The sequence below is a fragment of the Osmerus eperlanus genome, chromosome 3 (genome assembly GCF_963692335.1).
Source record: "Osmerus eperlanus chromosome 3, fOsmEpe2.1, whole genome shotgun sequence".
NCBI classification, from domain to species: domain Eukaryota; kingdom Metazoa; phylum Chordata; class Actinopteri; order Osmeriformes; family Osmeridae; genus Osmerus; species Osmerus eperlanus.
The window spans coordinates 17,838,599-17,859,864 of NC_085020.1; the positions used below are offsets into that span (position 1 = coordinate 17,838,599).

At 48.4% G+C, this 21,266-nt stretch overlaps 1 protein-coding gene across 5 annotated transcripts in view; it reads right to left on the reverse strand.

Annotated features, from left to right (window-relative positions):
- Positions 1–2,083: 2,083 nt before the first annotated feature.
- Positions 2,084–21,266, reverse strand: part of tbc1d4 (TBC1 domain family, member 4) — a 28,839-nt gene continuing 9,656 nt past the window's right edge. The window contains exons 5-23 of one of the 5 annotated variants that reach the window (XM_062457578.1): positions 20,970–21,059; positions 20,370–20,474; positions 20,079–20,211; positions 19,501–19,592; positions 19,258–19,368; positions 18,364–18,483; positions 18,050–18,100; positions 16,121–16,335; positions 15,417–15,569; positions 12,890–13,047; positions 12,320–12,499; positions 10,589–10,750; positions 10,076–10,234; positions 9,658–9,758; positions 9,333–9,476; positions 8,031–8,190; positions 7,409–7,578; positions 6,565–6,744; positions 2,084–4,915 (exon numbers count right to left, since the gene is read on the reverse strand). In XM_062457578.1, coding sequence (XP_062313562.1) covers positions 4,685–4,915; positions 6,565–6,744; positions 7,409–7,578; positions 8,031–8,190; positions 9,333–9,476; positions 9,658–9,758; positions 10,076–10,234; positions 10,589–10,750; positions 12,320–12,499; positions 12,890–13,047; positions 15,417–15,569; positions 16,121–16,335; positions 18,050–18,100; positions 18,364–18,483; positions 19,258–19,368; positions 19,501–19,592; positions 20,079–20,211; positions 20,370–20,474; positions 20,970–21,059 — 2,715 coding nt within the window. In that variant the 3' untranslated portion in view covers positions 2,084–4,684. Of the gene's footprint in view, positions 4,916–6,564; positions 6,745–7,408; positions 7,579–8,030; positions 8,191–8,512; positions 8,782–9,332; positions 9,477–9,657; positions 9,759–10,075; positions 10,235–10,588; positions 10,751–11,266; positions 11,757–12,319; positions 12,500–12,889; positions 13,048–15,416; positions 15,570–16,120; positions 16,336–16,517; positions 16,607–18,049; positions 18,101–18,363; positions 18,484–19,257; positions 19,369–19,500; positions 19,593–20,078; positions 20,212–20,369; positions 20,475–20,969; positions 21,060–21,266 lie in introns of those variants that run through there. The other 4 variants (XM_062457579.1, XM_062457580.1, XM_062457581.1 and 1 more) reach the window with 4 other exon arrangements.

A 21,266-nucleotide genomic window follows, 5' to 3' on the forward strand; every position in this document is an offset into this window, starting at 1 on the left:
CTCCCCTCCCAGGAACACAGGGTCTAACACACCTATACCTGGAGCATAAAAAAAAAAATTCTGTCAACAGAGAAAGAGAAGCAGAAAGATTTACAAGAGAGTGAGAACATTTCTATAGGCAGATGAAACCTACAGCTGGGGGTGTAAGCTAGTCCGTTGGGGGTGGTAGCTGCATAGAGGGTGGGCTGATGAAGGGTGGGGGGTGAGGGAGAAGGGAATAGTGTGTGTGAGCGCGCGTGTGTACAAGCCTCGAGGGAGACAGCTTCTCTCTCTCTGGACTCGACAGAACCCACCTGAGTCTCTGTCCCTCCCCTCCAGCTGTTTCCGTCTGCATGCCCCCTCTCTCTCCTCCCCCGCACTCTCTTTCTTCTCGCCCCCACCCCCTTTCTCCGCCCCCCCTCCCTCCTCCGTCCCCCTCACCCCCCCCCCGCTGCGCCTCGAAGGGGCCCGCCTCGACGCAGTTCTGCTTCGACGCAGCCACAGACCTCTTCAGTGCTGAACAGCACTTCCCCATCGCTCCGTTCTCCTGTCCCTCCTTCCCCGCACTAGTAGAAGGTGCACGCTGAGGACGGAAATCGCTTTTGACACACGCACACTTTTTACACGGCATACAGATATTTATCTGTGCCTACGGCCAGCCAGTATGCCGCCCATATAAGGCAGGAGGACCCTCCACGCTACTCCCACCAGTCTTTTCTCCAACTCAGCCTTCCCCCTCCGACATTGTCTGTCAGCTTTCCCTCGCTGCAATGACCCCGATCCTTCTCACTCTCTCTAACACACACACACGCGCGCACAGTCATACTTCAGTGGTCTAGGAGAGAAGTTCTTCAGACAGATATGTAAGTGTTATTACCCAATTAGTCATTGTTCAATGCTGGGGCTCTCTACAGTATGAACATGACATTATTCCTCTGGTCTCTTCCTCAGAATCTCCAGCAGCACATGTAGTACAGCCCCGGTTTAACGAAGCCTTCAGTGAAGTCTTCCATTACCACACCACGGAGTACATTAGAGTTGGGGAGGGAGCGAGGGGAGGAGGGATGGACAGAAGAGGAGGGACGGATGGCCGGGGAAAAGAGGGGAGGGATGGAGAGAAGAGGAGGGATGGAGAGAGGGGCGGAGAGCAGATAAGGGCCTGGCAAGGGGAAGTGTCCAGCCTGGCCCTGATCCTCCAAAGCACCCCCCCACCCCTTCCCAGGAAGGTGTGGGAATATGACAGGAATGTGGCCCGTTTTGTTTAGAGTCTGTGATAGGCTCTGGGACAACTGGTGTGAGGCAAGCAAGGGACTGTTTTGTAGTGTGTGTGTGTGTGTGTGACTGGCTGAGGGATAACTGTACTTGGGGGGCGCAGAGGGGCCTCTGTGATTAACTGTGTGTGTGTATAGTGTATGTGCATGTGCGTGACAGGCTCCGGGGGTAAAAGTTGGGTAGAGCGACACTGCAGCCCTCTCTGTGCAAGGCCCCCCCCACACACACCCTAAATCAGTGTGGGCTCATAGCAACGCCGGTCCAAGCTCTCTCTGGCCGCCGCAGGGCCTATGTATGGAGAGAAACTTGTCCCCATCATTACATTCCACAGAATGTGTGGTCACTACATGAACAGTCTAGTGACTACTCATACTGTACTGAAATGATTCCCTTATATTGAATACTATATTCAGGGAGTAAAGATAATACAAATCATAAATGTTAGCATTCTGTCATTGTAGTAGTCTAATATTGTAGAACTTTTGCCCCTGTACATTGTGCTGGGCCAAAAAGTGAGCATGGTTGTACCAAGAGGTGTGTGTGTGGTGTTTGTGTGTACAACTCACTTCCTCTTGGTAAAATGCTTCAGCAACAGAGAATAAAAAAAAACAACAGGAGCCTTGTCTTGAGGTCCAGTCTTGTACCTGCAGGTCTTCTCTCCTCACGGATACATGCAGACACTAAAACACCCTAAAAGTACCTGAAAATAGAGCTTCGAAAAAAGCTTGGCATTTCCTCTGTATTCAACGCCTACCCGCTCCTCTCTGCAGCTGACACATACATCATTTAATCATGACAGGATGGGTAGGAAGGAACACTCAGACAGTGAGAGTGGAAAAGGCAGTAAAGGTGTGGCTTTATTGACTTTCTTCTTGTGACAGTTTCTTTGAATATTATGGAGGCTTGTCTCAAGATGGAACAGCATCAATGCCTTTTTTTTTCGTATCTTTTTTTTTACAAACAGCGTGTTTCATTTTGGAGTGATTTAAACAATACAGTCAGACAGGCAGTGATTGTAGACTGTTACAATAGACTCTTAAAGGGAAAGGAGATGAGTAGTGACCATTTGTACACCTCAAACAGTACTTCCCCTTTAAACTGATGACTGCTATGGCATATTTACAGTTCTGCAACAGTCCCAACTGGGCCAAAGAGAGGGGGGGATGGACTTTTGGCACAAACTGAAAACCTGTATGTACACACACTCACCATAGTCTTAAGTTTTGGAACAGAAGTAACAAACTCCCCCCGCCATCCATTCTCCCAAGATGTCTTTACCAACAATCTAATTGTACTTAATTGTACTGAATACAATCAAGTATAAATTGTCAAGAGTCTGACCTTAGTTTTTACAATAAACCCATTTTTACGACTTAAGTCTGGGCGCAGCTGAATGACAGTCAAGACGGATGTTTTTGTGGGTCTTGTTAGAATCTGGTAAAGCTTGTACATTTAGGCAAATGGATGCTTTTACACTGAGTAGTAAGAAAGGTACTGAATAAAACAAAACACAATACATAATGCATCAATAACAGTATTGTCATCAATGATGGACAAAGCTGGGTAACATCTTTGGTGTGACCAAGCAGACGATGGTGATTGAGGGTACTTTGGAGAAAAAGAAATGCAGAAACCCAACCACAAGCAACACCCCAGAATTGAACAGCAATGTTGAACACCCAGAAGAGCAGAAGAAGAAGGGGAAAAAAAGAAAGTGATTATGTGAAAGCCCAGTATGCTAGCTGTCTTTCAAACACTTCAACAAAGGACTTTCCTGATATGGTGTGCTTAACGTGGCTGACAAGGAGAAATACCTCGTCATTCAGATATTAGGCAGGTGGGTGTTGGTCTCAAACCTTTACTGTGTCACCTTGATTGTCACAGAGCCGCTTGACATTGACTGAGGTTGTCAGGTCAGATTCATCGGCCTCAAACGGATTCAAGACCCCTTCTTTCTTTGTTCCTGACTCCAGTCTATGCAGGCTGCTTTTAGTATAACAGAGGGTATTGAACTGATAACAAATGGTTGTAACTATACAAATAAATGGACTGAAAAGCATGTTTGAAGATCCTCAAATGACAGTGTGCATCCAATCAGGGATCTATAGTGTTTTCCCCAAGTCCTCAGTGAAGGAAACACAACACCAACTAGTGACATGCTAAAACCGGATGTATGTACTTTTTGGCTAACTCCATTAGAGTTTCAGATTGCTATGTTTGTTTTGGAACAACACCGATTGGAACTGACCTAGAACTGAAATGGGCCTTAGCGTTTCTTTTCTCTTCAGTCGGAAGAGAGGCTAGCTTTCGGAGATGATGACTCAGACATGGATCTGCTATGAAACAACAAGACTACTGAAAAACCCTCCTGGAACACAATGAAAATGTCTGACTAGATAGGTCAGCAGGTTCAGTGTGTGTGTGTGTGTGTGTGTGTGTGTGTGTGTGTGCATGTGTGTGTGTGTGAGAGTAATGCGCCTAGTGGACCCAAACAGACAGCCAAGTCCGTTTGCTCTCCAACTTTTTTATGTTTTCCATGTTTCCTGTGTGGTTTCTCTCCCTATCTCCCCTCCACTGTCTCTCTCCAATAAGCACATACCCCTGGCACATACACACACAGAAATACAAAAACAGATCACTTCTCTGCCTTCTTCCTCCTCCTGGAGGGGGTCTCGACATGATGACATCACCAGCTTCCACCTCCTCCACAGTCTGACTGTGGGCCAACACCGCGGTCAGTCACACAGGAAGCCGACGACCTCACATCCTGCCTCGGCTCTGGGTGAAACGTAGTTCTCCCGAAAAGGCGCGAGCCAGGGCTGCATGTCTGCCTCTCTCACACACCTGTAATTCATCAGCTCCCTTTCCAGCATGTTAGAGGCACACATGCACCTGTGTGAAGGCGCAGAGACGCGTCTCACGACCAACATTGAATGTGAAGCTGCACACATACGTGTGCTTCCATGCCGCCTCGTCGCAGACAAGCAAGGCCGATCTCACAAAGCTCTACGGAGGGAAAACGATTCATGTCACGTTCAAGTATATTGACAAATAGAGAAAATAGAAAAGGAGAGACAACGAAAAAACGACGTCAGCCTGTTGCACCATATTGAGATTAAGAGAGCGATATGGAGTGGGCTGTTCCAGTGAAGGAACCCAGGCTAACCCTATAGGCTCACAGTCCTCTTCTTCTTGTTCTCCTGAATCGTGGTGCCTAGTTTAGCCCCTAGGCAGCTAGTGGTGTCCATTCTGCCAACTCCCAGACCACGTAGCAACAGAAGACGGCAGAGCGCCATGGAGAAATCCAGCGTGTCCATGACGACATGTCTGTTTCAGTCTGCGACTCCCTGACCTCCTCTCAGTCCCTAACCATCTCCCCTCTCCGTCTCGCCTCCGCCTTCACCGAGGCCCCATCCGCCCTCTCCTCCTCCCGTCAGGGCCTGGCGGCGGTGGGCTTGGCTTTGCCGTTTGCCCCTGGCTTGATGGAAGTCATTTCGACGTCTCCCAGGGCGTCCGGAGGCAGGCAGGACTTCATCCTATCGATGGTTTTCTGGAAAGTCGCCTTCTCCTGCTCCATGGAGCGGATCACGTGCTTCATCTTGCTCTCCCGGGCCAGGAAGCCCTCCACGTTGGTCTCCAGGCTCTGGATCTTCTGTCTGGCGGCCTGGAGGGCGGAGAAACACAATACGATCACAGAAATGAATTACATCCGGTGTTGGGATCTTGTGAGAGGTCTTGGGGGTTGCAACACTAATACCATACTCTTAAGGAGGGTTACACATATGTGCATCATCTCTTAAAAGCAGGCAAGTAAGGAAGTAATGTAACTTCCTAATAATGTTGATGATTTCCTATTAGGCTGGGTACCGCGGGGCATCATGGCGAGTTTAGGGGTCAAGGGTCAACTATGTTTCCAAGGACCATGATTGGTTGATATGACTTCCTGAGAACTTGATGCCACTGCATCTGCTTTCAGACATGAAGTCTTGAGAAGGAGTCAGTTCTGTGCAGCAGGATCCAGATCACAGCAAGTATATCATGGATAGAAGAGAGGATAGAAGAAGTGAACCTAAATCCCGACAATTCCACAGCTATGACCTCATCTTAACAGATGAACAAACTTTTACTACCGTAGACTACACACTAACACATCACCGGGCCAAACAGTTTAACCCTTGCGAAGGGAAAAACGATACTCTTCCCATTCTTTTGTCTTTCTACGTTCACGTTTTTGGATGTTGTACTTTAGTGACACCTTCTGGTCATCTGAAGCATTACAGACAGTAAGCTCTCGTGAGGAACGTACGGCCTCTGAGGCTGTTTGCTCCGGCCCTACAGTCCATTTGGGGAAGAAAATAAATCTGTAACATACACTTTTTTTTACTGATATCTAAAATGTCAGTAAAATTATTATTAAAATATTCATGATAAAACAACATATTTGTTATATCAATAGGGCCATCAAAATATAGTTTTTTTCCCCGCGTCGCATGTCACATTGCACATACAAAATGTAATATGTGAAAATGGCTACTGCTAAGAAAAGGAAAGTGGATGCTGAATGTCGTGTTTTTCAGGAGAAATGGATAAATGATACATTTTTTGTTGAGGTAAAAGGCAAGCCAGTATGTTTAGTTTGTGGAGATGCATTGGCTGTGATGAAAAAGGCAAATCTAGAACGTCATTACAGTTTGAAACATGGCAAACTTAACGATTGGAACGAACCCAAGCATTGAAAGTGGCGTCTGTGTTCGGAACGACTTAACTGCTGCAAACAGAGCGAAAGACTCGACTTGTTCAAGAATCACAGAACAATCTGGAAAACCAGCTGCGAGTGGCAACATGCTCATGTCCAGCGGACATCCCACAACTCTCAAAGGCAAAGCAGTTTCAGCCTTCGCTTCAGAATGTAAGTTTCAACTGTTTTGATGTAGGTGTATTAATTAAGGTCGCGGTCCGTGAATACATTTGTGAACACTTGAATGGCCCTCGACAGGAAAATGGTTCCCCACCCCTGCTCTGGAGGGAAGAAGTAGCGAAATAGGTTTGCTGACAATGAGATGAGGGTGTTTCAAATCCTCCTTCATGGTCATGCATGGTGTGATTTAAATACCAGGTCGGTTTTCTTGTTGTGGGCCCATTAAGACCAAGAAAGAAACACAATTTAAGTCTATCAACTGGACTAGCATTGTGTCGTGTGAACTGCACTTCAAATTCCTCCGATGATCTTACCTACCACCAGGGAACCAAATGTCCAGTTCCCTAAAAGTGTTTGTATTTTGTAAGTATCCGAGTGTGGTATTTTGCTCCCACCTGCAGTTTCTCCAGAAGTTCCATGTTCTGCTTCTTCAGCTGTGTGCTGGTCTTCTCCAGCCTGTCCAGGCGCTCCGAGTCGTCTCCGTGGGGGGTCGCCGGGTCCACCATCTCGTCCTGCAGGACGTGGTACTCCACCTCGTACGCGTGCAGCTGCTTGGAGATGTCCATCTCCAGTACCTGGCAACCCAGTGCGTCACACGAAAAGAGGGTTACAGTCTGTCAACCTGGTCACCCAACAGGTGACACGGCTGGGTGAGATCTAGTCTTCCAGGAAGGTTAATCAGTTAAAACTGTGAGTAAATCAGTATTTTAGGTCCTGGTGTGTCTACAGTGTGTCTAGATTTTGTACCGAACGCAAAATGTTCTCCTACAAATGATCAACCAGCTTTAAACTTACAAAACCGAAGAAGATAATAGCATTTAAAAGACAAATCTTTAACATGACACTGCAAACACACTGCTTGCTACACTGACTTTCATTCAACCTTATACTGCACAAGCATAAGGGCTTACAAGCTTGTAGAACTGCCCTTATTGAGATACACATGTCCTTTTATGAAGGAGTGTAATGAATCACACACACACACACACAGCCTTGCTGCACCCATATCACGTACATGCTGACAAAGCACGTATAGTTTTGTGTGTCTGCTTACATACTGACAACATAATACACTGATAGAACAGTTCTATTCTGTGTTTAAATCTAGATGTCTTAAGACACCCCTGCAGCTATACTCATGATCTGCCCTTGAGGTAACAACACAGTATAAAGACAGCATTATGATAATCCAAACTCTTTGACTCTCCTCCATTTCCCACCGAACCCTTTCCCCAATACCTTAGCAATGGTCTGCTCCATTTGGCTATGGGTTAGGGTGGGGATTGTAGTTTTCAGGTAGTCCACAATGGTTTCGAAGTTGTCACACTCCACAATTTCTCCCTCGTGGCTACTGAGCAGACACAGGGCTACTTTAAAGATGACCTCTGTGCCTTGGACAAACAGGATGTCTAGGACAGGAAACAGGAAGTATGGTTCAAGGGAAAACAGATACTGGTCATTTATGAACTTTTTTGTTTGCAAACAAAGTGAGTCCTTGACTTGAAAAAAACACGTGTTGAGTTTCAATAACAAACTAGGAATCACAATACCACACTTTGGGTTACTATTTACACTATGACACAACTGTGAGTGTGACAGTTTACATGTGTTAGTTTAATTGCTGTGTGCTAGTTTCCTAATCAGGTGAGAACAGTAGTGCATAGATAAGATAAGAGTGCGTGGAAAACTGTAGGACAAGCTCATTGCAAAAGTCTCTTATGAACAAACCCACACGCCCACATCCACACATCAACAGAGACACATGAAACAAACACACACACGCAAATACACAAACACCGACACACACGCACACAAATACAAGCACAGACACACGCACAAATACACAAACACACAAACACACCGAAGATGCGTGCAACAAAGCCGAGGGGGAACTGTGAGGCGAAGAGTGTGAGGAACCAGGGGGCGGCGTAGAGACTGGGGCTGATCTCATGGTCCTCCAGGTGGCAGTAGAGCTCCCTGTGGTAGTCATGCAGCAGTCTGGACAGCTGGTACATCTGGATCTGACACACACACACACACAGCAATTGGCATTATATGAAACTGACACACAAACACAGCCACTGCAGGACGTAGAAGTCAAAACACATCCCTCCTGTATAAATCATTCCCATCCAAAACAGGTAAGGCTGGCTCAGTGCAATACTACTCTATCAGAACTCCATCTAGGTATGTATCCTCAACCTGACCTGCTTTCAATACCAGTTCAGACACAAGGAAGGAACACCTCCATTTGCACACTCGTTCTTGTTACAACTTAGAATATGAAGAAACAGGATTCCCCCTGAACCTGCCCATTCTTCCCGTCAGGGAAGTTTACCGTACCTGGCCACAGATCACCGGTCTAAGCTCTTCTCAGCACAGTTGGGTACCTTTCCCTATCCCAGCTCCACATGTCTGAAAGGAACAGTCCGGAATGACACAATAGACACTTCTTTCCCCTACAGAACTTCAGGGCTGGTCTTGACAGAGCACTGTGAGAACACGCATACCCGCAGCTCACAGCTGAGGCCCAACCCTGCTCAGGTGAAACATCAGCACACCTACTGGCCTGGCACAATAACACCTAGCAGCACTGCTGAGGTTAACAGAGCAAGGAGTGTGCTGGAGGATAAGGGGTGTGTTTTTGACATCTAACCCTCAGGGGAGAGACATGTCACGGCAGGGACCAGCCGAACACCAGGAGGGGTGCGAGGGAGGGGGGGTAGAAACAGCAGCTCCGGCTGGCTCTCATCCTGTTTCTCTACACATCCGACATGGTTTAGGGGCTCATTGTTGTTAAGGCTTGTCCTGTCCACTAAAACACCGTCCATCCAAACATCTTTCTGCTCAACCTCCCAAACACCTATGGCTCCCCTCCATCCTACCCTCCCTCCCTCCCCCCTCCTCCTCCTCCTCTCTCCCCATCTGCAGTGAGACCATCCTGTAAGATCTATGTACTTCTGAGCCATGATGTTCTTCTGTGCCATTTTTACTTTACGTTGGATCCCAAAAACATCTGCACAATAATTCAAATGTCAGCCCTCTGACCATCCCTCCGTCAAGCCATCTTCTTGCCCGCCAACTACCCCTCCGTCTCTCCCTCCCTTCCTCCGGCCATTCCCCGGCCCCGTTCGCCCCTCCGTCCGTCCCTCCATCTACCTACCTGCAGTGACACCATGTCCGGTTTGTACTGGCGCCTGAACCCCAGGTCGTACATGAGGAACTTGAGCATGTCGAACGCCTGGTCCTCGCTCATGTGCAGCAGCAGCACCCCTGCCACAAAGCTGATCCCCTGGCAGTAGCCCACCTACGCGGGGGGGGGGGGGGGGACAAAGAAGAACGCCCACAACTTCTACAACAGGATGGAACACAGAGAGCATTTCTAGAATGTGGCGGAACGCGAAGACCACACAGGGTTGCAGCAAAGAACAGATGAGGTCGACTGTCAAATAACTGTCCTGCACTCCCCCGCCCTCCCTCTCACACACCTCAGTGTCCAGGAGAGAGTAGGCTTTCAGCAGGTTGTAAAGGGACAGCTGGCCTGCCCCCAACTGGGTTGAGAAGTACTGGTGGGTGGGAAAGGTCCGGCCTGGAAAGGGGGGGTGGGGAGGTAGATATAGAATTCAGATAGAAATGTTATTTGAGTGCATGTGTGTGTGTGTATTGATGTCTGTGTAAGTGTGTGTTTGCGTGTGGTCTTGTTGAAGTGTGGAAAAACCTCCCACAAAAATAAGGGTTCGAGTCTAACCCTAACCCAGACCATGTGTGTTAGCGTTAGAATGACATTACGGTTAGAATTAAGGTTTAGGGGTTAATGGTTAGAGGTAACACAGTTTGGAATGGAAATGATTGGTCGGGGGCCCCACTAAGATAGAAACACAAACTTGTGTGTGTGTGTGTACTGACCCAGATCGACCAGGATGGCGTGCTGCTGGGCGGTGAGCTGCTTGAGCAGCGTCTGGTAGGGCGTGTCTGGGGGCCGCTGGCGGGGGGGCAGTCTGTGTGCGAGTCGGCGCTGATGGGAAAACAGCAGCCACACCTCCCCACGCCGGGCCTTGGACACGCCTAGAGGGCCACACACATGGAGATCACTAACATGTACCACATCTGGGAGAGAGTCAGGTGGCTGAGCGGTGAGGGAAGCAGGCTAGTAATCAGAAGGTCGCCAGTTCGATTCCCGGCTGTGCCAAATGACGTTGTGTCCTTGGGCAAGGCACTTCACCCTACTTGCCTCGGGGAGAATGTCCCTGTACTTACTGTAAGTCGCTCTGGGTAAGAGCGTCTGCTAAATGACTACATGTAAATGTAATCTGCACTGGGCGTGTCTGCATCTATGTCTAACAACATCAAACACACTATAACAGTTGCATAAATGTGAAAACTACAATCCCTCCCCCCCCCCCTCAGGGTATCCCTCACCTTGGCCGACGGCATTGTGCACCTCCTTCTTATCCAGGGGAACCTTGTTCCTACCGGGGGTGCTCAACTTCTTGTCCCAGAAGGCTTGCACGTCTGTCGAACACTCGCCCACTTCCTTGTAGTCCAACTTCATCTGACGGACGTGCAGCTCATCTTTGCTCGCTGGCAGGACAGGAAGAGGTCAACGCAGAGCGCTCGTTAAGCAATGGTGTTGAAAAGCAAACGATAGGACGGAATGAGAGCAAAGCTGAAGAACTGAGACTGAAAACTTCTTTCAAGGAAAGTGTTTGTCCCTTGATCAAAAGAGGTAGAGGTAAGGTTTTTTCCAGATAAAAGAGAGAGGTCTAAGTTTATGCCGAGGATGAGTCATCGTGGCTGCCATCGCCACATTTGCACAGTTACCATGGCACCCAAAGCTGAAATAAAAAAAACACCTGAGGCTTGGATAGAACCTCAAACACGTCTGCTAGCGACGCATCAACCAGACCACGCCCCACGTGGAAAAAGGACAACATGAAAAAGAGTGATCAAATCGACACCATATGAAAAGAAGAGGTAAACACGACGTAAAGCCCAGTGATACAACTCACCCAAACATGATGAGCTGTGCGCCCCGTCACCCCCACCCCTCACATGCACCCCATCAACTCTGACCTGCAAGCTCCTCTCTGCTCTTACCTTCTAGTGAAGGGTGTTAACCGCAGTAACATCCAGCGGTGAGGGGCAGCGTGGAAAACATATCACACAGAGAAGGGGAAAAGTCGTGTTTGGAGGATTTTCAACTGAGTCAAGATGAATAATTGTATTGAGGTGTTCTGCCTGTAGGGGGCAGCAACTCCCAGAACTGTATCCCTTGTGACTTGCAAAACATCCCTAATCGCCAATCTAAGGACAATGAAATCATTGTTTTACGCAAGAAAAAATGAGTTGGACTTTTCACTTTAACCCACTGGCACTCAAATTACAGGTTTGCTGATACACATGGGCAGTGTATGTGTGTGTCAGCTTGTTCCATCCAGGCATTCCTGTCCTCTAAAAATAACTGCGTTCCAGAATCCAAAACAGAGGCCCACCCCAAAATAAACAGCCGTCAGAAGCTAACTCTGGCCTCTCCAGCCAAATCCACCCGCTGGTATCACAACAGCTCTCGGCTCTCTGCTATTCCTATTCCTGTTACAGCATGAGCTAATGGGGGGGGGGGGGTGAGTGACATGGCAAGTTTTCATGTACATGATGGGGGAGGGGGGGGGGTTTGAAGTGCTTCTCAATACCCACTGGACAAGTGAGAGAGAAAACTCATGCAATCTACATTTAGTCATTTAGCAGATGCTCTTATCCAGAGTAGTAGTCTAATCTAGTAGGATTTGGTGGAATAATGGATTTAAGATTGATAATAAATAAGTAATAAAAACATAAATGCATTTTGCCCATTGGCCCATTTCATACCCATGTTTACCTAACAACAGATATTAAACATGATAACCCCCCACCCACCCCCACCTCCTTCAGTAACTAACCCCCATCCACCTCCTTCAGTAAATAACCCCCATCCACCTCCTTCAGTAAATAACCCCCATCCACCCCCACCCCCACCTCCTTCAGTAACTAACCCCCCTCCACCTCCTTCAGTAACTAACCCCCCTCCACCCCCACCTCCTTCAGTAACTAACCCCCCTCCACCCCGTCAGTATCAAACAGGACAATGAAGGGTGCGGTCCAGTGCTCCCTCACCCTCCAAACGCTGGTTCTCCGTCTCCATCCGGAGCAGCAGGATCTGCTGGTGGATGGCCTTCTTCCACAGGGCCCGGTAGTCCGACCCGGTCCGCTTGGGCCGCTCCAACGCCGGCCCCGCCACGGGGTCCTGGGCAGGGTTGAAGGCCAGGGGAGAGAGGGGCAGCAGCTCACAATGGTCTGGAGGCCATACATGAGACTTTAACACTCCAAGGCTAGAGCTATAGGTCATCAGTATTTCAACAAAGCATATTAACCAGGTATCTAAAGTTAATACAGTACGTTTACTGCGATCAACTTTATTGACATCTACTTCCTCAGTAAGGTCAAAGGGTGAACAGAAACATAAGCCAGTATTATAGGTTACATGATGTAAATCTGGGTGTTTCATGGTAGATGTATCTACAGACATGTGCAACAGATTACACTTGTAACATCTGTAAACCTAGACTTGACAGATTACAGCAACGACAGATCCAGAAATGGGCGTCACAGTTGTAAATCTACAGCGGGTGTCACCGGTTCCAACAGTAACATGCCGGCATGTAGATACAGTTAGGGCCTACAGACCTGGGTGCTGCATGGATGCAGAGCCTTTGTTCATGGGGGAGGCCACCCGGAGGAATATCTTCTGTCTCCAGGAGACCCTGCGAGGGCTCAGGGGGGTGGCAGCGTTCACACTGTCACTGCTGCAGCCTGACAGGGTCCTCTTCCTGCCCTCCCCATTACTGGGAAAAGGAGGGGGGGGGGGGTGGATGAGAGGGGAGGGAGGAAGTGGTGACAGAGAGAGGGACGGTGGAGAGGAAGGAGGCAGGGAGGACAGAAAAGTGACTGCAACTGATGCATGGCCGTGTCATCTTGTCATCTTTCACCGACACTCTCAGCACACACGCGCACACATGCGCGCACACACGCACGCGCGCGCACACACAGTCCAGAGGAAACTTTACAGGCTGCTAATCGACAAAATCTCTGGTTGTCCTGCAGACCAGACAAAGTTAAACCAAATTGAAAACAGTGGAAAAAATGCAGACCTTCACGCAACAAATTAATGAAGCAGAGATTAGTGGCCGCAGCAACGATTAGAACGATAAACAATAGTAAACACAGAAACACGGGCAGCCATCGATGCAGTTGTTTGCACATATCCTGGAAAAAGCAGCAGATTTTGATGAGTGAAGAGGACAGTGTGGGACAAGCAGTTGGATCTCTTCCACGACCTTCTTTGTCACTGGCTATCATGTTTGTTCACCTACTTTGTGATCTACTGATTTATTTGACATCTTTGTCCTACGGCTTAGTTCACTATGTGATTGTTTTGAACAATCAGCCGTCTGGTCAGGAGGATGGACCTGACTCAGCATCAATAACAGGAAGTGACCTCACAGAGGGAGAGTTCAGGGCCACTGTTGCTGCAAAAACGGTGGTGTGGTCCAAAGCCAGCCAGCACTATTTAGGAGGTTTTTAATTTGTTACTAATTTACCATGTCTTTTAATGTCCTCACATAGTCTTGTATTCCTGCAGTAGTGAGAGAGTGAGGTTGGGAGAAAGAAATGGTAATACCCACACTGAAAAAACACACACACAGGAAACACCGGATCTTGCTTATGGTTAGGATAACTAGGTAAGAACACAGAATAAACACAGCTAGAGTAAGCAGAGATGTGGAAGCTGTGCTGTGTCCACAGGGGGTCTTCATTAGTAGCTGATTAACTAGGCTGGCCGGGGGGCATTAGGACCAGGAGATCCTCTGGAGAGGAGCGGCAGCAGTAGTCTGCCTGTCTGCTTAGTAGTCTCAGTGTCTCTGCCTCTCAGTGTCTGCGTCTCTGTGTCACTCACTGTCTCTCTGACTTTGTGTCTCTGCCCATCTGTAAGTTTGCGTCTCAGTCTCTGCCTCTCGGTCTGGTTGTGTGCCCCAGTCTCTCTCTGTAACTATCGGCCTCCGTCTCTCAGTCTCTGTGTCTCTGCTTTTCCGCCTCTCTCTGATGCATCTCTGTATTAAAGTCTCTGTCAGTGCCTGAGGGGAGGAGCGAGGCTGTCAGGCAGTGGGATAAATGGGGATATCAGAGGATATTTAAGGGGAATGCATTTCCTGGTTTCCACATTGTGTGACCAGAATATAAACAAGCATATTGATCCACGTGTCATATCGCTGGCAGGTATGGAATACATCTAGCTGCTGACATTACCGCTAAGAGGCTAAACTCTCATTGAGAAAATGGCAAGAAATGAATTCAAAACGAATCTTCACGCTATGAGGTCAATAATTCTTCATTCGTAATAAAGGTGATCATTTTAAATGAGTCATGCACATATAATCAAAGCCCTGCATTTATTGTAGCATGTGTGATGCACCACAGGCATCGACCACCCTACACCGTACCAGAGCCTGTTGAGGTGGGTAAGCAGATTTACTGGATGAAAAGAGATCAGGGTTAGCCAGGGATGAGTCCAACAGAGTTAGCCAGGGATGAGTCCAGCAGAATTAACCTGGAAATGAGTCCTAGACAGTTAGTCTGGGGATGAGTCCTGTACAGTTAGCGTGGGGATGAGTCTTGTACAGTTAGCGTGGGGATGAGTCTTGTACAGTTAGCGTGGGGATGAGTCCTGCACAGTTAGCGTGGGGATGAGTCCTGCACAGTTGGAGTGGGGATGAGTCCTGCACAGTTGGGGTGGGGATGAGCCTTGCACAGTTAATGTCTGAGTCCGTCTGTCTGAGTCAGCCCGGTGTTGAGCCTCACAGCTGGGTCATGGTTAGACACAGGGCGCAGAGCAGCATTGACATGCACGCCACGGCCAGAGAGGAGCCCGCCTCCCTCGGCACCACGCCTGGTGGAGGAAGAAGAGGAAGGAGAAGAAGAGAGGGGGAAAAAGGGGCTCCGGCTGCTGAGGTAACAGTGCATAGCAGAAAAGGAGGAAGAGAAGCCGGAGGAAGAGAAGCCGGTGGAAGCTGCGGTTGTTGCTACCATCCCACAGAAGAACAACACTTGTGTACTTTCCCACCCACTCCACCGAACAGACACAGATTTACTGGCCACTGGTTTTCTGGCCAAAGCAGTGTGTGTGGGGGGGGGGGGGTTCTGGCCCCCCGCTCACCTCTTGAGGGTCCCACTGTCTGGCAGGGAGGCCAGGGACCCCTGGTAAAAGCTTTTCAGGAAAGTGGGGGCGGAGAAGGAGGAGGGGAGGCTGAAGGAGTACTCGGAGGAGGACTCTGAGATGCTGCGCGTTCTCGCCAAGACCGGCCGAGGGCTGGGCGAGGCCAAAACACAAAAACACGCCCACACGATGTACAAAACAAATCAATCAAATGAAATAAAACAAATATACAGTACAAGAGGAAAAGGTGAGAAAATCTGTGAGATGTCAAACCTCGTCTACCCCTCCCCCACCGAGGAGACATACTTGCGGTATGTGTGTGTGGTGGGAATGTAATGTTTGTAAAAACACATGATTAAAATAATATGTTTTTTTCCTTCTCTTGAAAGAGCTAAAAGGCTTCCCAGAGAATGACTGCTAAAAAAAGTTAATTAATTAATGAATTAAAATTAATGTAGCTTAGATGAATATAAGATTTACTAATACTTTTCCAGTTAGTACCCAACGATTACGGATGAGGCACATGCTATGATTTTTGACGGGAGTTAGTTCGACCTCCATTTAATAAGCATTCTGCAAATGCGCTTTCAAAAACATTACTTGCAATTTACGTGACTCCCATCTATGCCAACCAGAGGTACACGTTCAAGTGACAGGAAGGGACACGGGAGGAAAAGGAAGCAGTGCGTCGTGCTGGGTTTTACCTGCTCTGCAGTAGCTCAGGGTTGACCGACTGCTGTCTGCGGAGTGGAGCCTTGCCCGCCTGGCCTTGGGACTGGCCCTCTGTGAATGAAATGCGTTTCTTCACCGGTGGGTGACTGAAGGTGTGGGCCCGCCGACGGAACTGGGGGGCATCTGGGTCATCGTCAGGGAAACCAGTCGGTGAGCCCGGCGGGGAATCACTGGGAGATTCGTCCTGCTGGGAAGTGAAGAAGAGGAAGATGAGGGTAAAAAAAAAAAGTCTTGAAAATTATTTCTAAAAGCTTTACAACTTTTTTTTCTACCAACATTTTAAATAAATACAATTCAACAATTCACTTAAAAAAATGCAAAATCACAGAATAACCAACATAATTCCAACAGGTCGACGGCCTGACTCACCTAGCCCAGTCATAGTCACGGCAACCGGCCCCCCACAGACACACACACGCCTCAACAACACCACACCACACACTGCCTGGTTCTGCCTTCAGCTGCTTTCTTATCTAGTGTATTCTACTGGCTGCTGTCCTGTGACTCACACCATCACACAATACAGGAGGGGAAGCCCTCATTGGGCCCTGTTCCAAACTAAATCTCTCCTACATCTCTCCTAACACCCTTGTGACCTCCTTCTCACACAACGAACGGAACCAGGACCTGTCACAGGAAGCGTGTGAGCAGTAACTCTCTTTGTCCTGTTAAATCACTGCAACATGTCACCCGAAACGCTAGACAGGCTGGACCTCCACTGTCAAACTCCCAAGTTCCAGAACCTACTAAATTACCCCACACAGCCGGCGGGAGATAAACATGGTTTGGTGAATACAAAACAGGAGAGTTTTAAGGCAGGGCCAGTGCTTTGTTGCAGGAGGGGGGTAACCTGAGTTAGCCGAGTTGGGACTGTTGACAAAGGATCTACAGAGGAAGGGGGGTGAGGGTCACTCGATAGACACAGAAAGAGCAGAACTTCCTGTCTGCAATGCTGTGTTTCCTGTCCACCCAGAGGGGTGGTGTGTGTGTGTGTGTGTGTGTGTGTGAGGGAGGGAGGAAGCAGACCATCCATCCATACTTACTTATTCAGCTTTCCTGCCCCCTACACTAATGACCAAGGCCAGGGTCAAGCAAAACACCCTGGCACCGGCACTGATAACAGTGGCTTCCATAGACTTAACCAACTGTGGTAGAAAGTGTTGGTTTCAGTCAGGGAAGGGAAGTACATTCAATATGACAGTGTCACCAAGGTGAAATTATAAAAACACCCCCTACCCGAGCTAACAAACGTGCTCAAGTAACATAGCTGGCGATAATGGTGATTTTTTTAAAGTATTATTATTATTAGAATTTTTTTAATTAAAGATTTTGGGGGAGGGGAGTTATGTAATGCAATAAAGTACATCTTCCCTGGACCTTGAAGTATGGAGGACAAATTCCTGGTTATGTCAGGATCATGTGTGGGCAGCCTTGTATTTTTTATGTGTGTGTGTGCTCCCATGGATGTGTGTACCATCATTCATATTTTTTCCCTCCATCAGGTATTAAAGGGAAGTGGGGGGGCCACCACACCCACACCCCACATTCAGCACCCCTGTGTCAACACCAAACAACCGATCCAAATGGTGTCCGTCAGGTCAGAGTGACAGCTACACACACACACACCGGAATGACCGTGAACTAGATACTCTTCCTAAGAAAGAGGTAAGCGTTAGTAACATGTCTCAAAACAAGGGAAGCAGGGTGAGAGAGAGAGAGAGAGAGAGAGAGAGAGAGAGAGAGAGAGAGAGAGAGAGAGAGAGAGAGAGAGAGAGAGAGAGAGAGGGGGGAAGGAGAGACAGACAGGCAGGCGAGTCTGCAGTGAGAATTCACAGAGCTGCTCCTTTATACGTTTCCCCCATTCGGGGAATTCTCATGTTCCCTCGTTGTGAAATACTTACTCTCTCAAAGCTGCCCATGCTGCCCAAACGCCCTCGCATCCGGTTGGCACCCTGCCCGCAAACAAAATCAGCCAAATTACAAGGTTAGGGACAGGGTTATATTACATCAACCCAGTCTTTTAACAGCTATTAGGAATAATCAAAACCCAGCTTAATAACTCTAGGTAGAATGTGCTTTAATGTACATTTTCAGTCCTGAACAGCACTCTCTAGGGTTAACTTTACACAGCACTCAATGGGAAGAGAACTTCGGAGCTCTCAGACTGTAGACCCCACACAGATACACAGGCTGGGCTGAGAATGTGGTCTCGTACTCGTGAAAAGATGTTCTCCAGGGAGCTGGTGAGGGAGCTGCGGGCCTTGTTCTTCAGAACGTCCAGTTTGAAGCGCCCTCCCGTAGCCGAGCTGTCCACTGCTGCGCTGTTGGGAGTGCTCTGTCACGTGACAAACACAACATGAACACACAGTTGTCTGTCGCAGGTCAGGGTCATACCAGAGAGGCCATGCATATCGTCAAGATAGATTTACAGTAAAGATGCTGATGCTAATTGAGGGGGTCGCGTTCAACACGTAGCCTGTACTGTCCCATGACCTGAATGACTCAAGGTTTCCCTTGTCGGGTCATGTGTTGTAAGGACAAATTCGTAGAAATGTTAACGTGTTACTCTTGTTTTGACCTGCAGCATGAGTTCACCTCCGTTTTTAATAACAGACATAGAGAAAAGCCTTTCTCTCCAAACAGCTGTTAGTTTTCACACCCTAGTCAGAGCTCTTGGTGCATGTGTGTGTGTTTGGGTTGGGGGGGGGAGTGCTGCATCCATGTGATCAGACAAAGTAAGTTGTATGCACAACAAGATGTACATAGGCAGCCAGCCAGCCAGCCAGGCAGGCTGCATACAGGGACAACCACCCTGTTCCTGTAAGGAGGCTGCAAGCTACATCAGAGAAAGGTCAGAAGGTGATGGAGAGGGGGGGGGGGGGGGGGGTGAAGTGTCATGACTGTCACCAGGGAGACGAAAACAAGGAGGGCGACAGAGGACAGCTGACAGGAAAGGAGTGACAGAGTTTGATGAGGACCAGGAGGGATGGGGGGGGGGGGGGGGGGCTTAAGCTTAGCCAGAATGAGGGTCTGTTAGGATCTTTTTAAGCTACATGGTATATTGTATGGACTACACTGACTGGCTGGTGGACTTATAGCGTGTGTTTACCTGCGGGGCCTCTCCGATGTGGAGGTGGGATTTCTGTTTGGTTCCACACAGCTGTCTTAGGTGCAGGATCACCAGCTCGTTCTCTTCCTGGTCAGACGCTGGCTTCATCCTCTAGAATGTTCCACACACACACACGTCAGATTCAGAGGGCATTTTGGTCCATTTTGTGGGCCTAAGACCAAGTCATTGTTAAGAAAACCACGCTCCTGCATATTTGGACTTAGCCTGATGTTCCGTCCTTACCTGAACTCTTTCAAATGCGTCTACTTGCTCGTTGTCAGTCAGCTGGGAGAGATATTTCTGGATGGCTAGCTTAGCCCTGGGAGGGTAGAGGCCTAGATTCACAGACACACAGTTCTTGATATCATATCAGACCACAACACGACAGACTGATATCACCAATTTCACACAGGGATCCAAGGTTATAAGCTATGTGTGTGTATCAGGTGGAGTAAATAAAACTGGCCCCACGGAATCAATTTTTTTTCTATGTAATTTGCATCAGGCGCAGATGAGGAATATGTGAGTGTGGGCAGACTGACACTGATACTGTTGCACAGTGCAAGTCCCAATGTTTTCTGGGTCCTGATGTGCAGTACAGTGAACTGAATAGGTTCAACTCACTCCTTTGTATGATCACAATCCATTTGTACCATCAGCTGAGCTAGCTAAAGTGAGATGGTCAGTTGCGTGCGTGAGTCAGGAGACCAGAGATCAAATACCGCGGAGAACGACACAATGGCTCCTGACAACCGCGATACCATTGGCCCGCACACACACATGCACACACACACACGTAGCTGTCCACGAAGGCAGTCTACCTTCGATGCGCTCGCAGAGCTTATGCAGGTTGTGCATGGGGCACGCCTCACACAGCTGGACCTGGGTCTTGCTGCTCTGCAGGGTGGCAGCAGTGGAGAAGGCCTGCTTCAGGGTCAGCATCACCTCATCCACCTGACACACACACACACACACACACACACACTGTTTAATAACTTATTAGATCGGGATCTCTGGATAGGTCAATCCCACATGCGGCGCAGACACACAAACACGGTTGACAGCAATTAGCATCCACTTCTGCAGTGAGGAGACGGCGTTCAGAGCCTCACCAGGGATTCGCTGGCACACTGGAAGATGTAGCAGCAGTACTGACTGGGCCCCGGCTCCACCACGTCTCTGCAGATGAACCCAAAGTGGTCCGTCTGCTTGATGCCCTGTACGGCACGGAGGACAACATAACCCGGAAATGAGGTCGTTGAGAAAGGGAGCACCGGCACCCGAACTTGTCATTGAGATTGATTGCCGCATCTCAAGTGCTGAGCTGAAATGGGATGACTCCAAGGCTGCTTTTTGAATCGCGATTCGCAAACCAGGTTTAGTTTACCTTCACACACCCAATTCGATCCCGTAACCAGAGATGACATGCTCGGAACACACGTAACAAAAGTACACATCTGATGACAAAATACCTTTGCCATCCGCTGTAAGATTAAGTAAGAGTAACAGTAAAGCAAACAGGACAGTATGTAAACAATAACTGTCAGGGGGATAAAAGGGCTCCGATAATGAATGTTGCGTGTACATGTGTTGTGCTGTGAATGCGTGGGGGGAGTGGTGTGTGTGTGGGGGGGGTCCTGGAGGAGGGACGACGGGAAGAGGGAGAAAGGGAGTCGTGTGAACACAGCGTCTCCACAGAGCACAGTACAGACCTGGGAGCAGGACGAGATGTCTTTGAAGTTCTTCTCCAGCACCACGGTCTTAGTGTCGGGACTAATGAGGTTGACCTCGAAACGACCCACCTTCAAACACATGCCCGTACACACACACAGACACACACACACATCCATGAAGGATCTGACCTTTATATATTGTTTACGAATGCTGCTTTTTTGACTTTCAGGAAACAATTTCATCATGACATAGCCTGTAGATATTTTCGCCACACACACACTGTAACAGTCAATAATCTGCACAAACTGACTACTAAATTATGGTATTGTACTGAG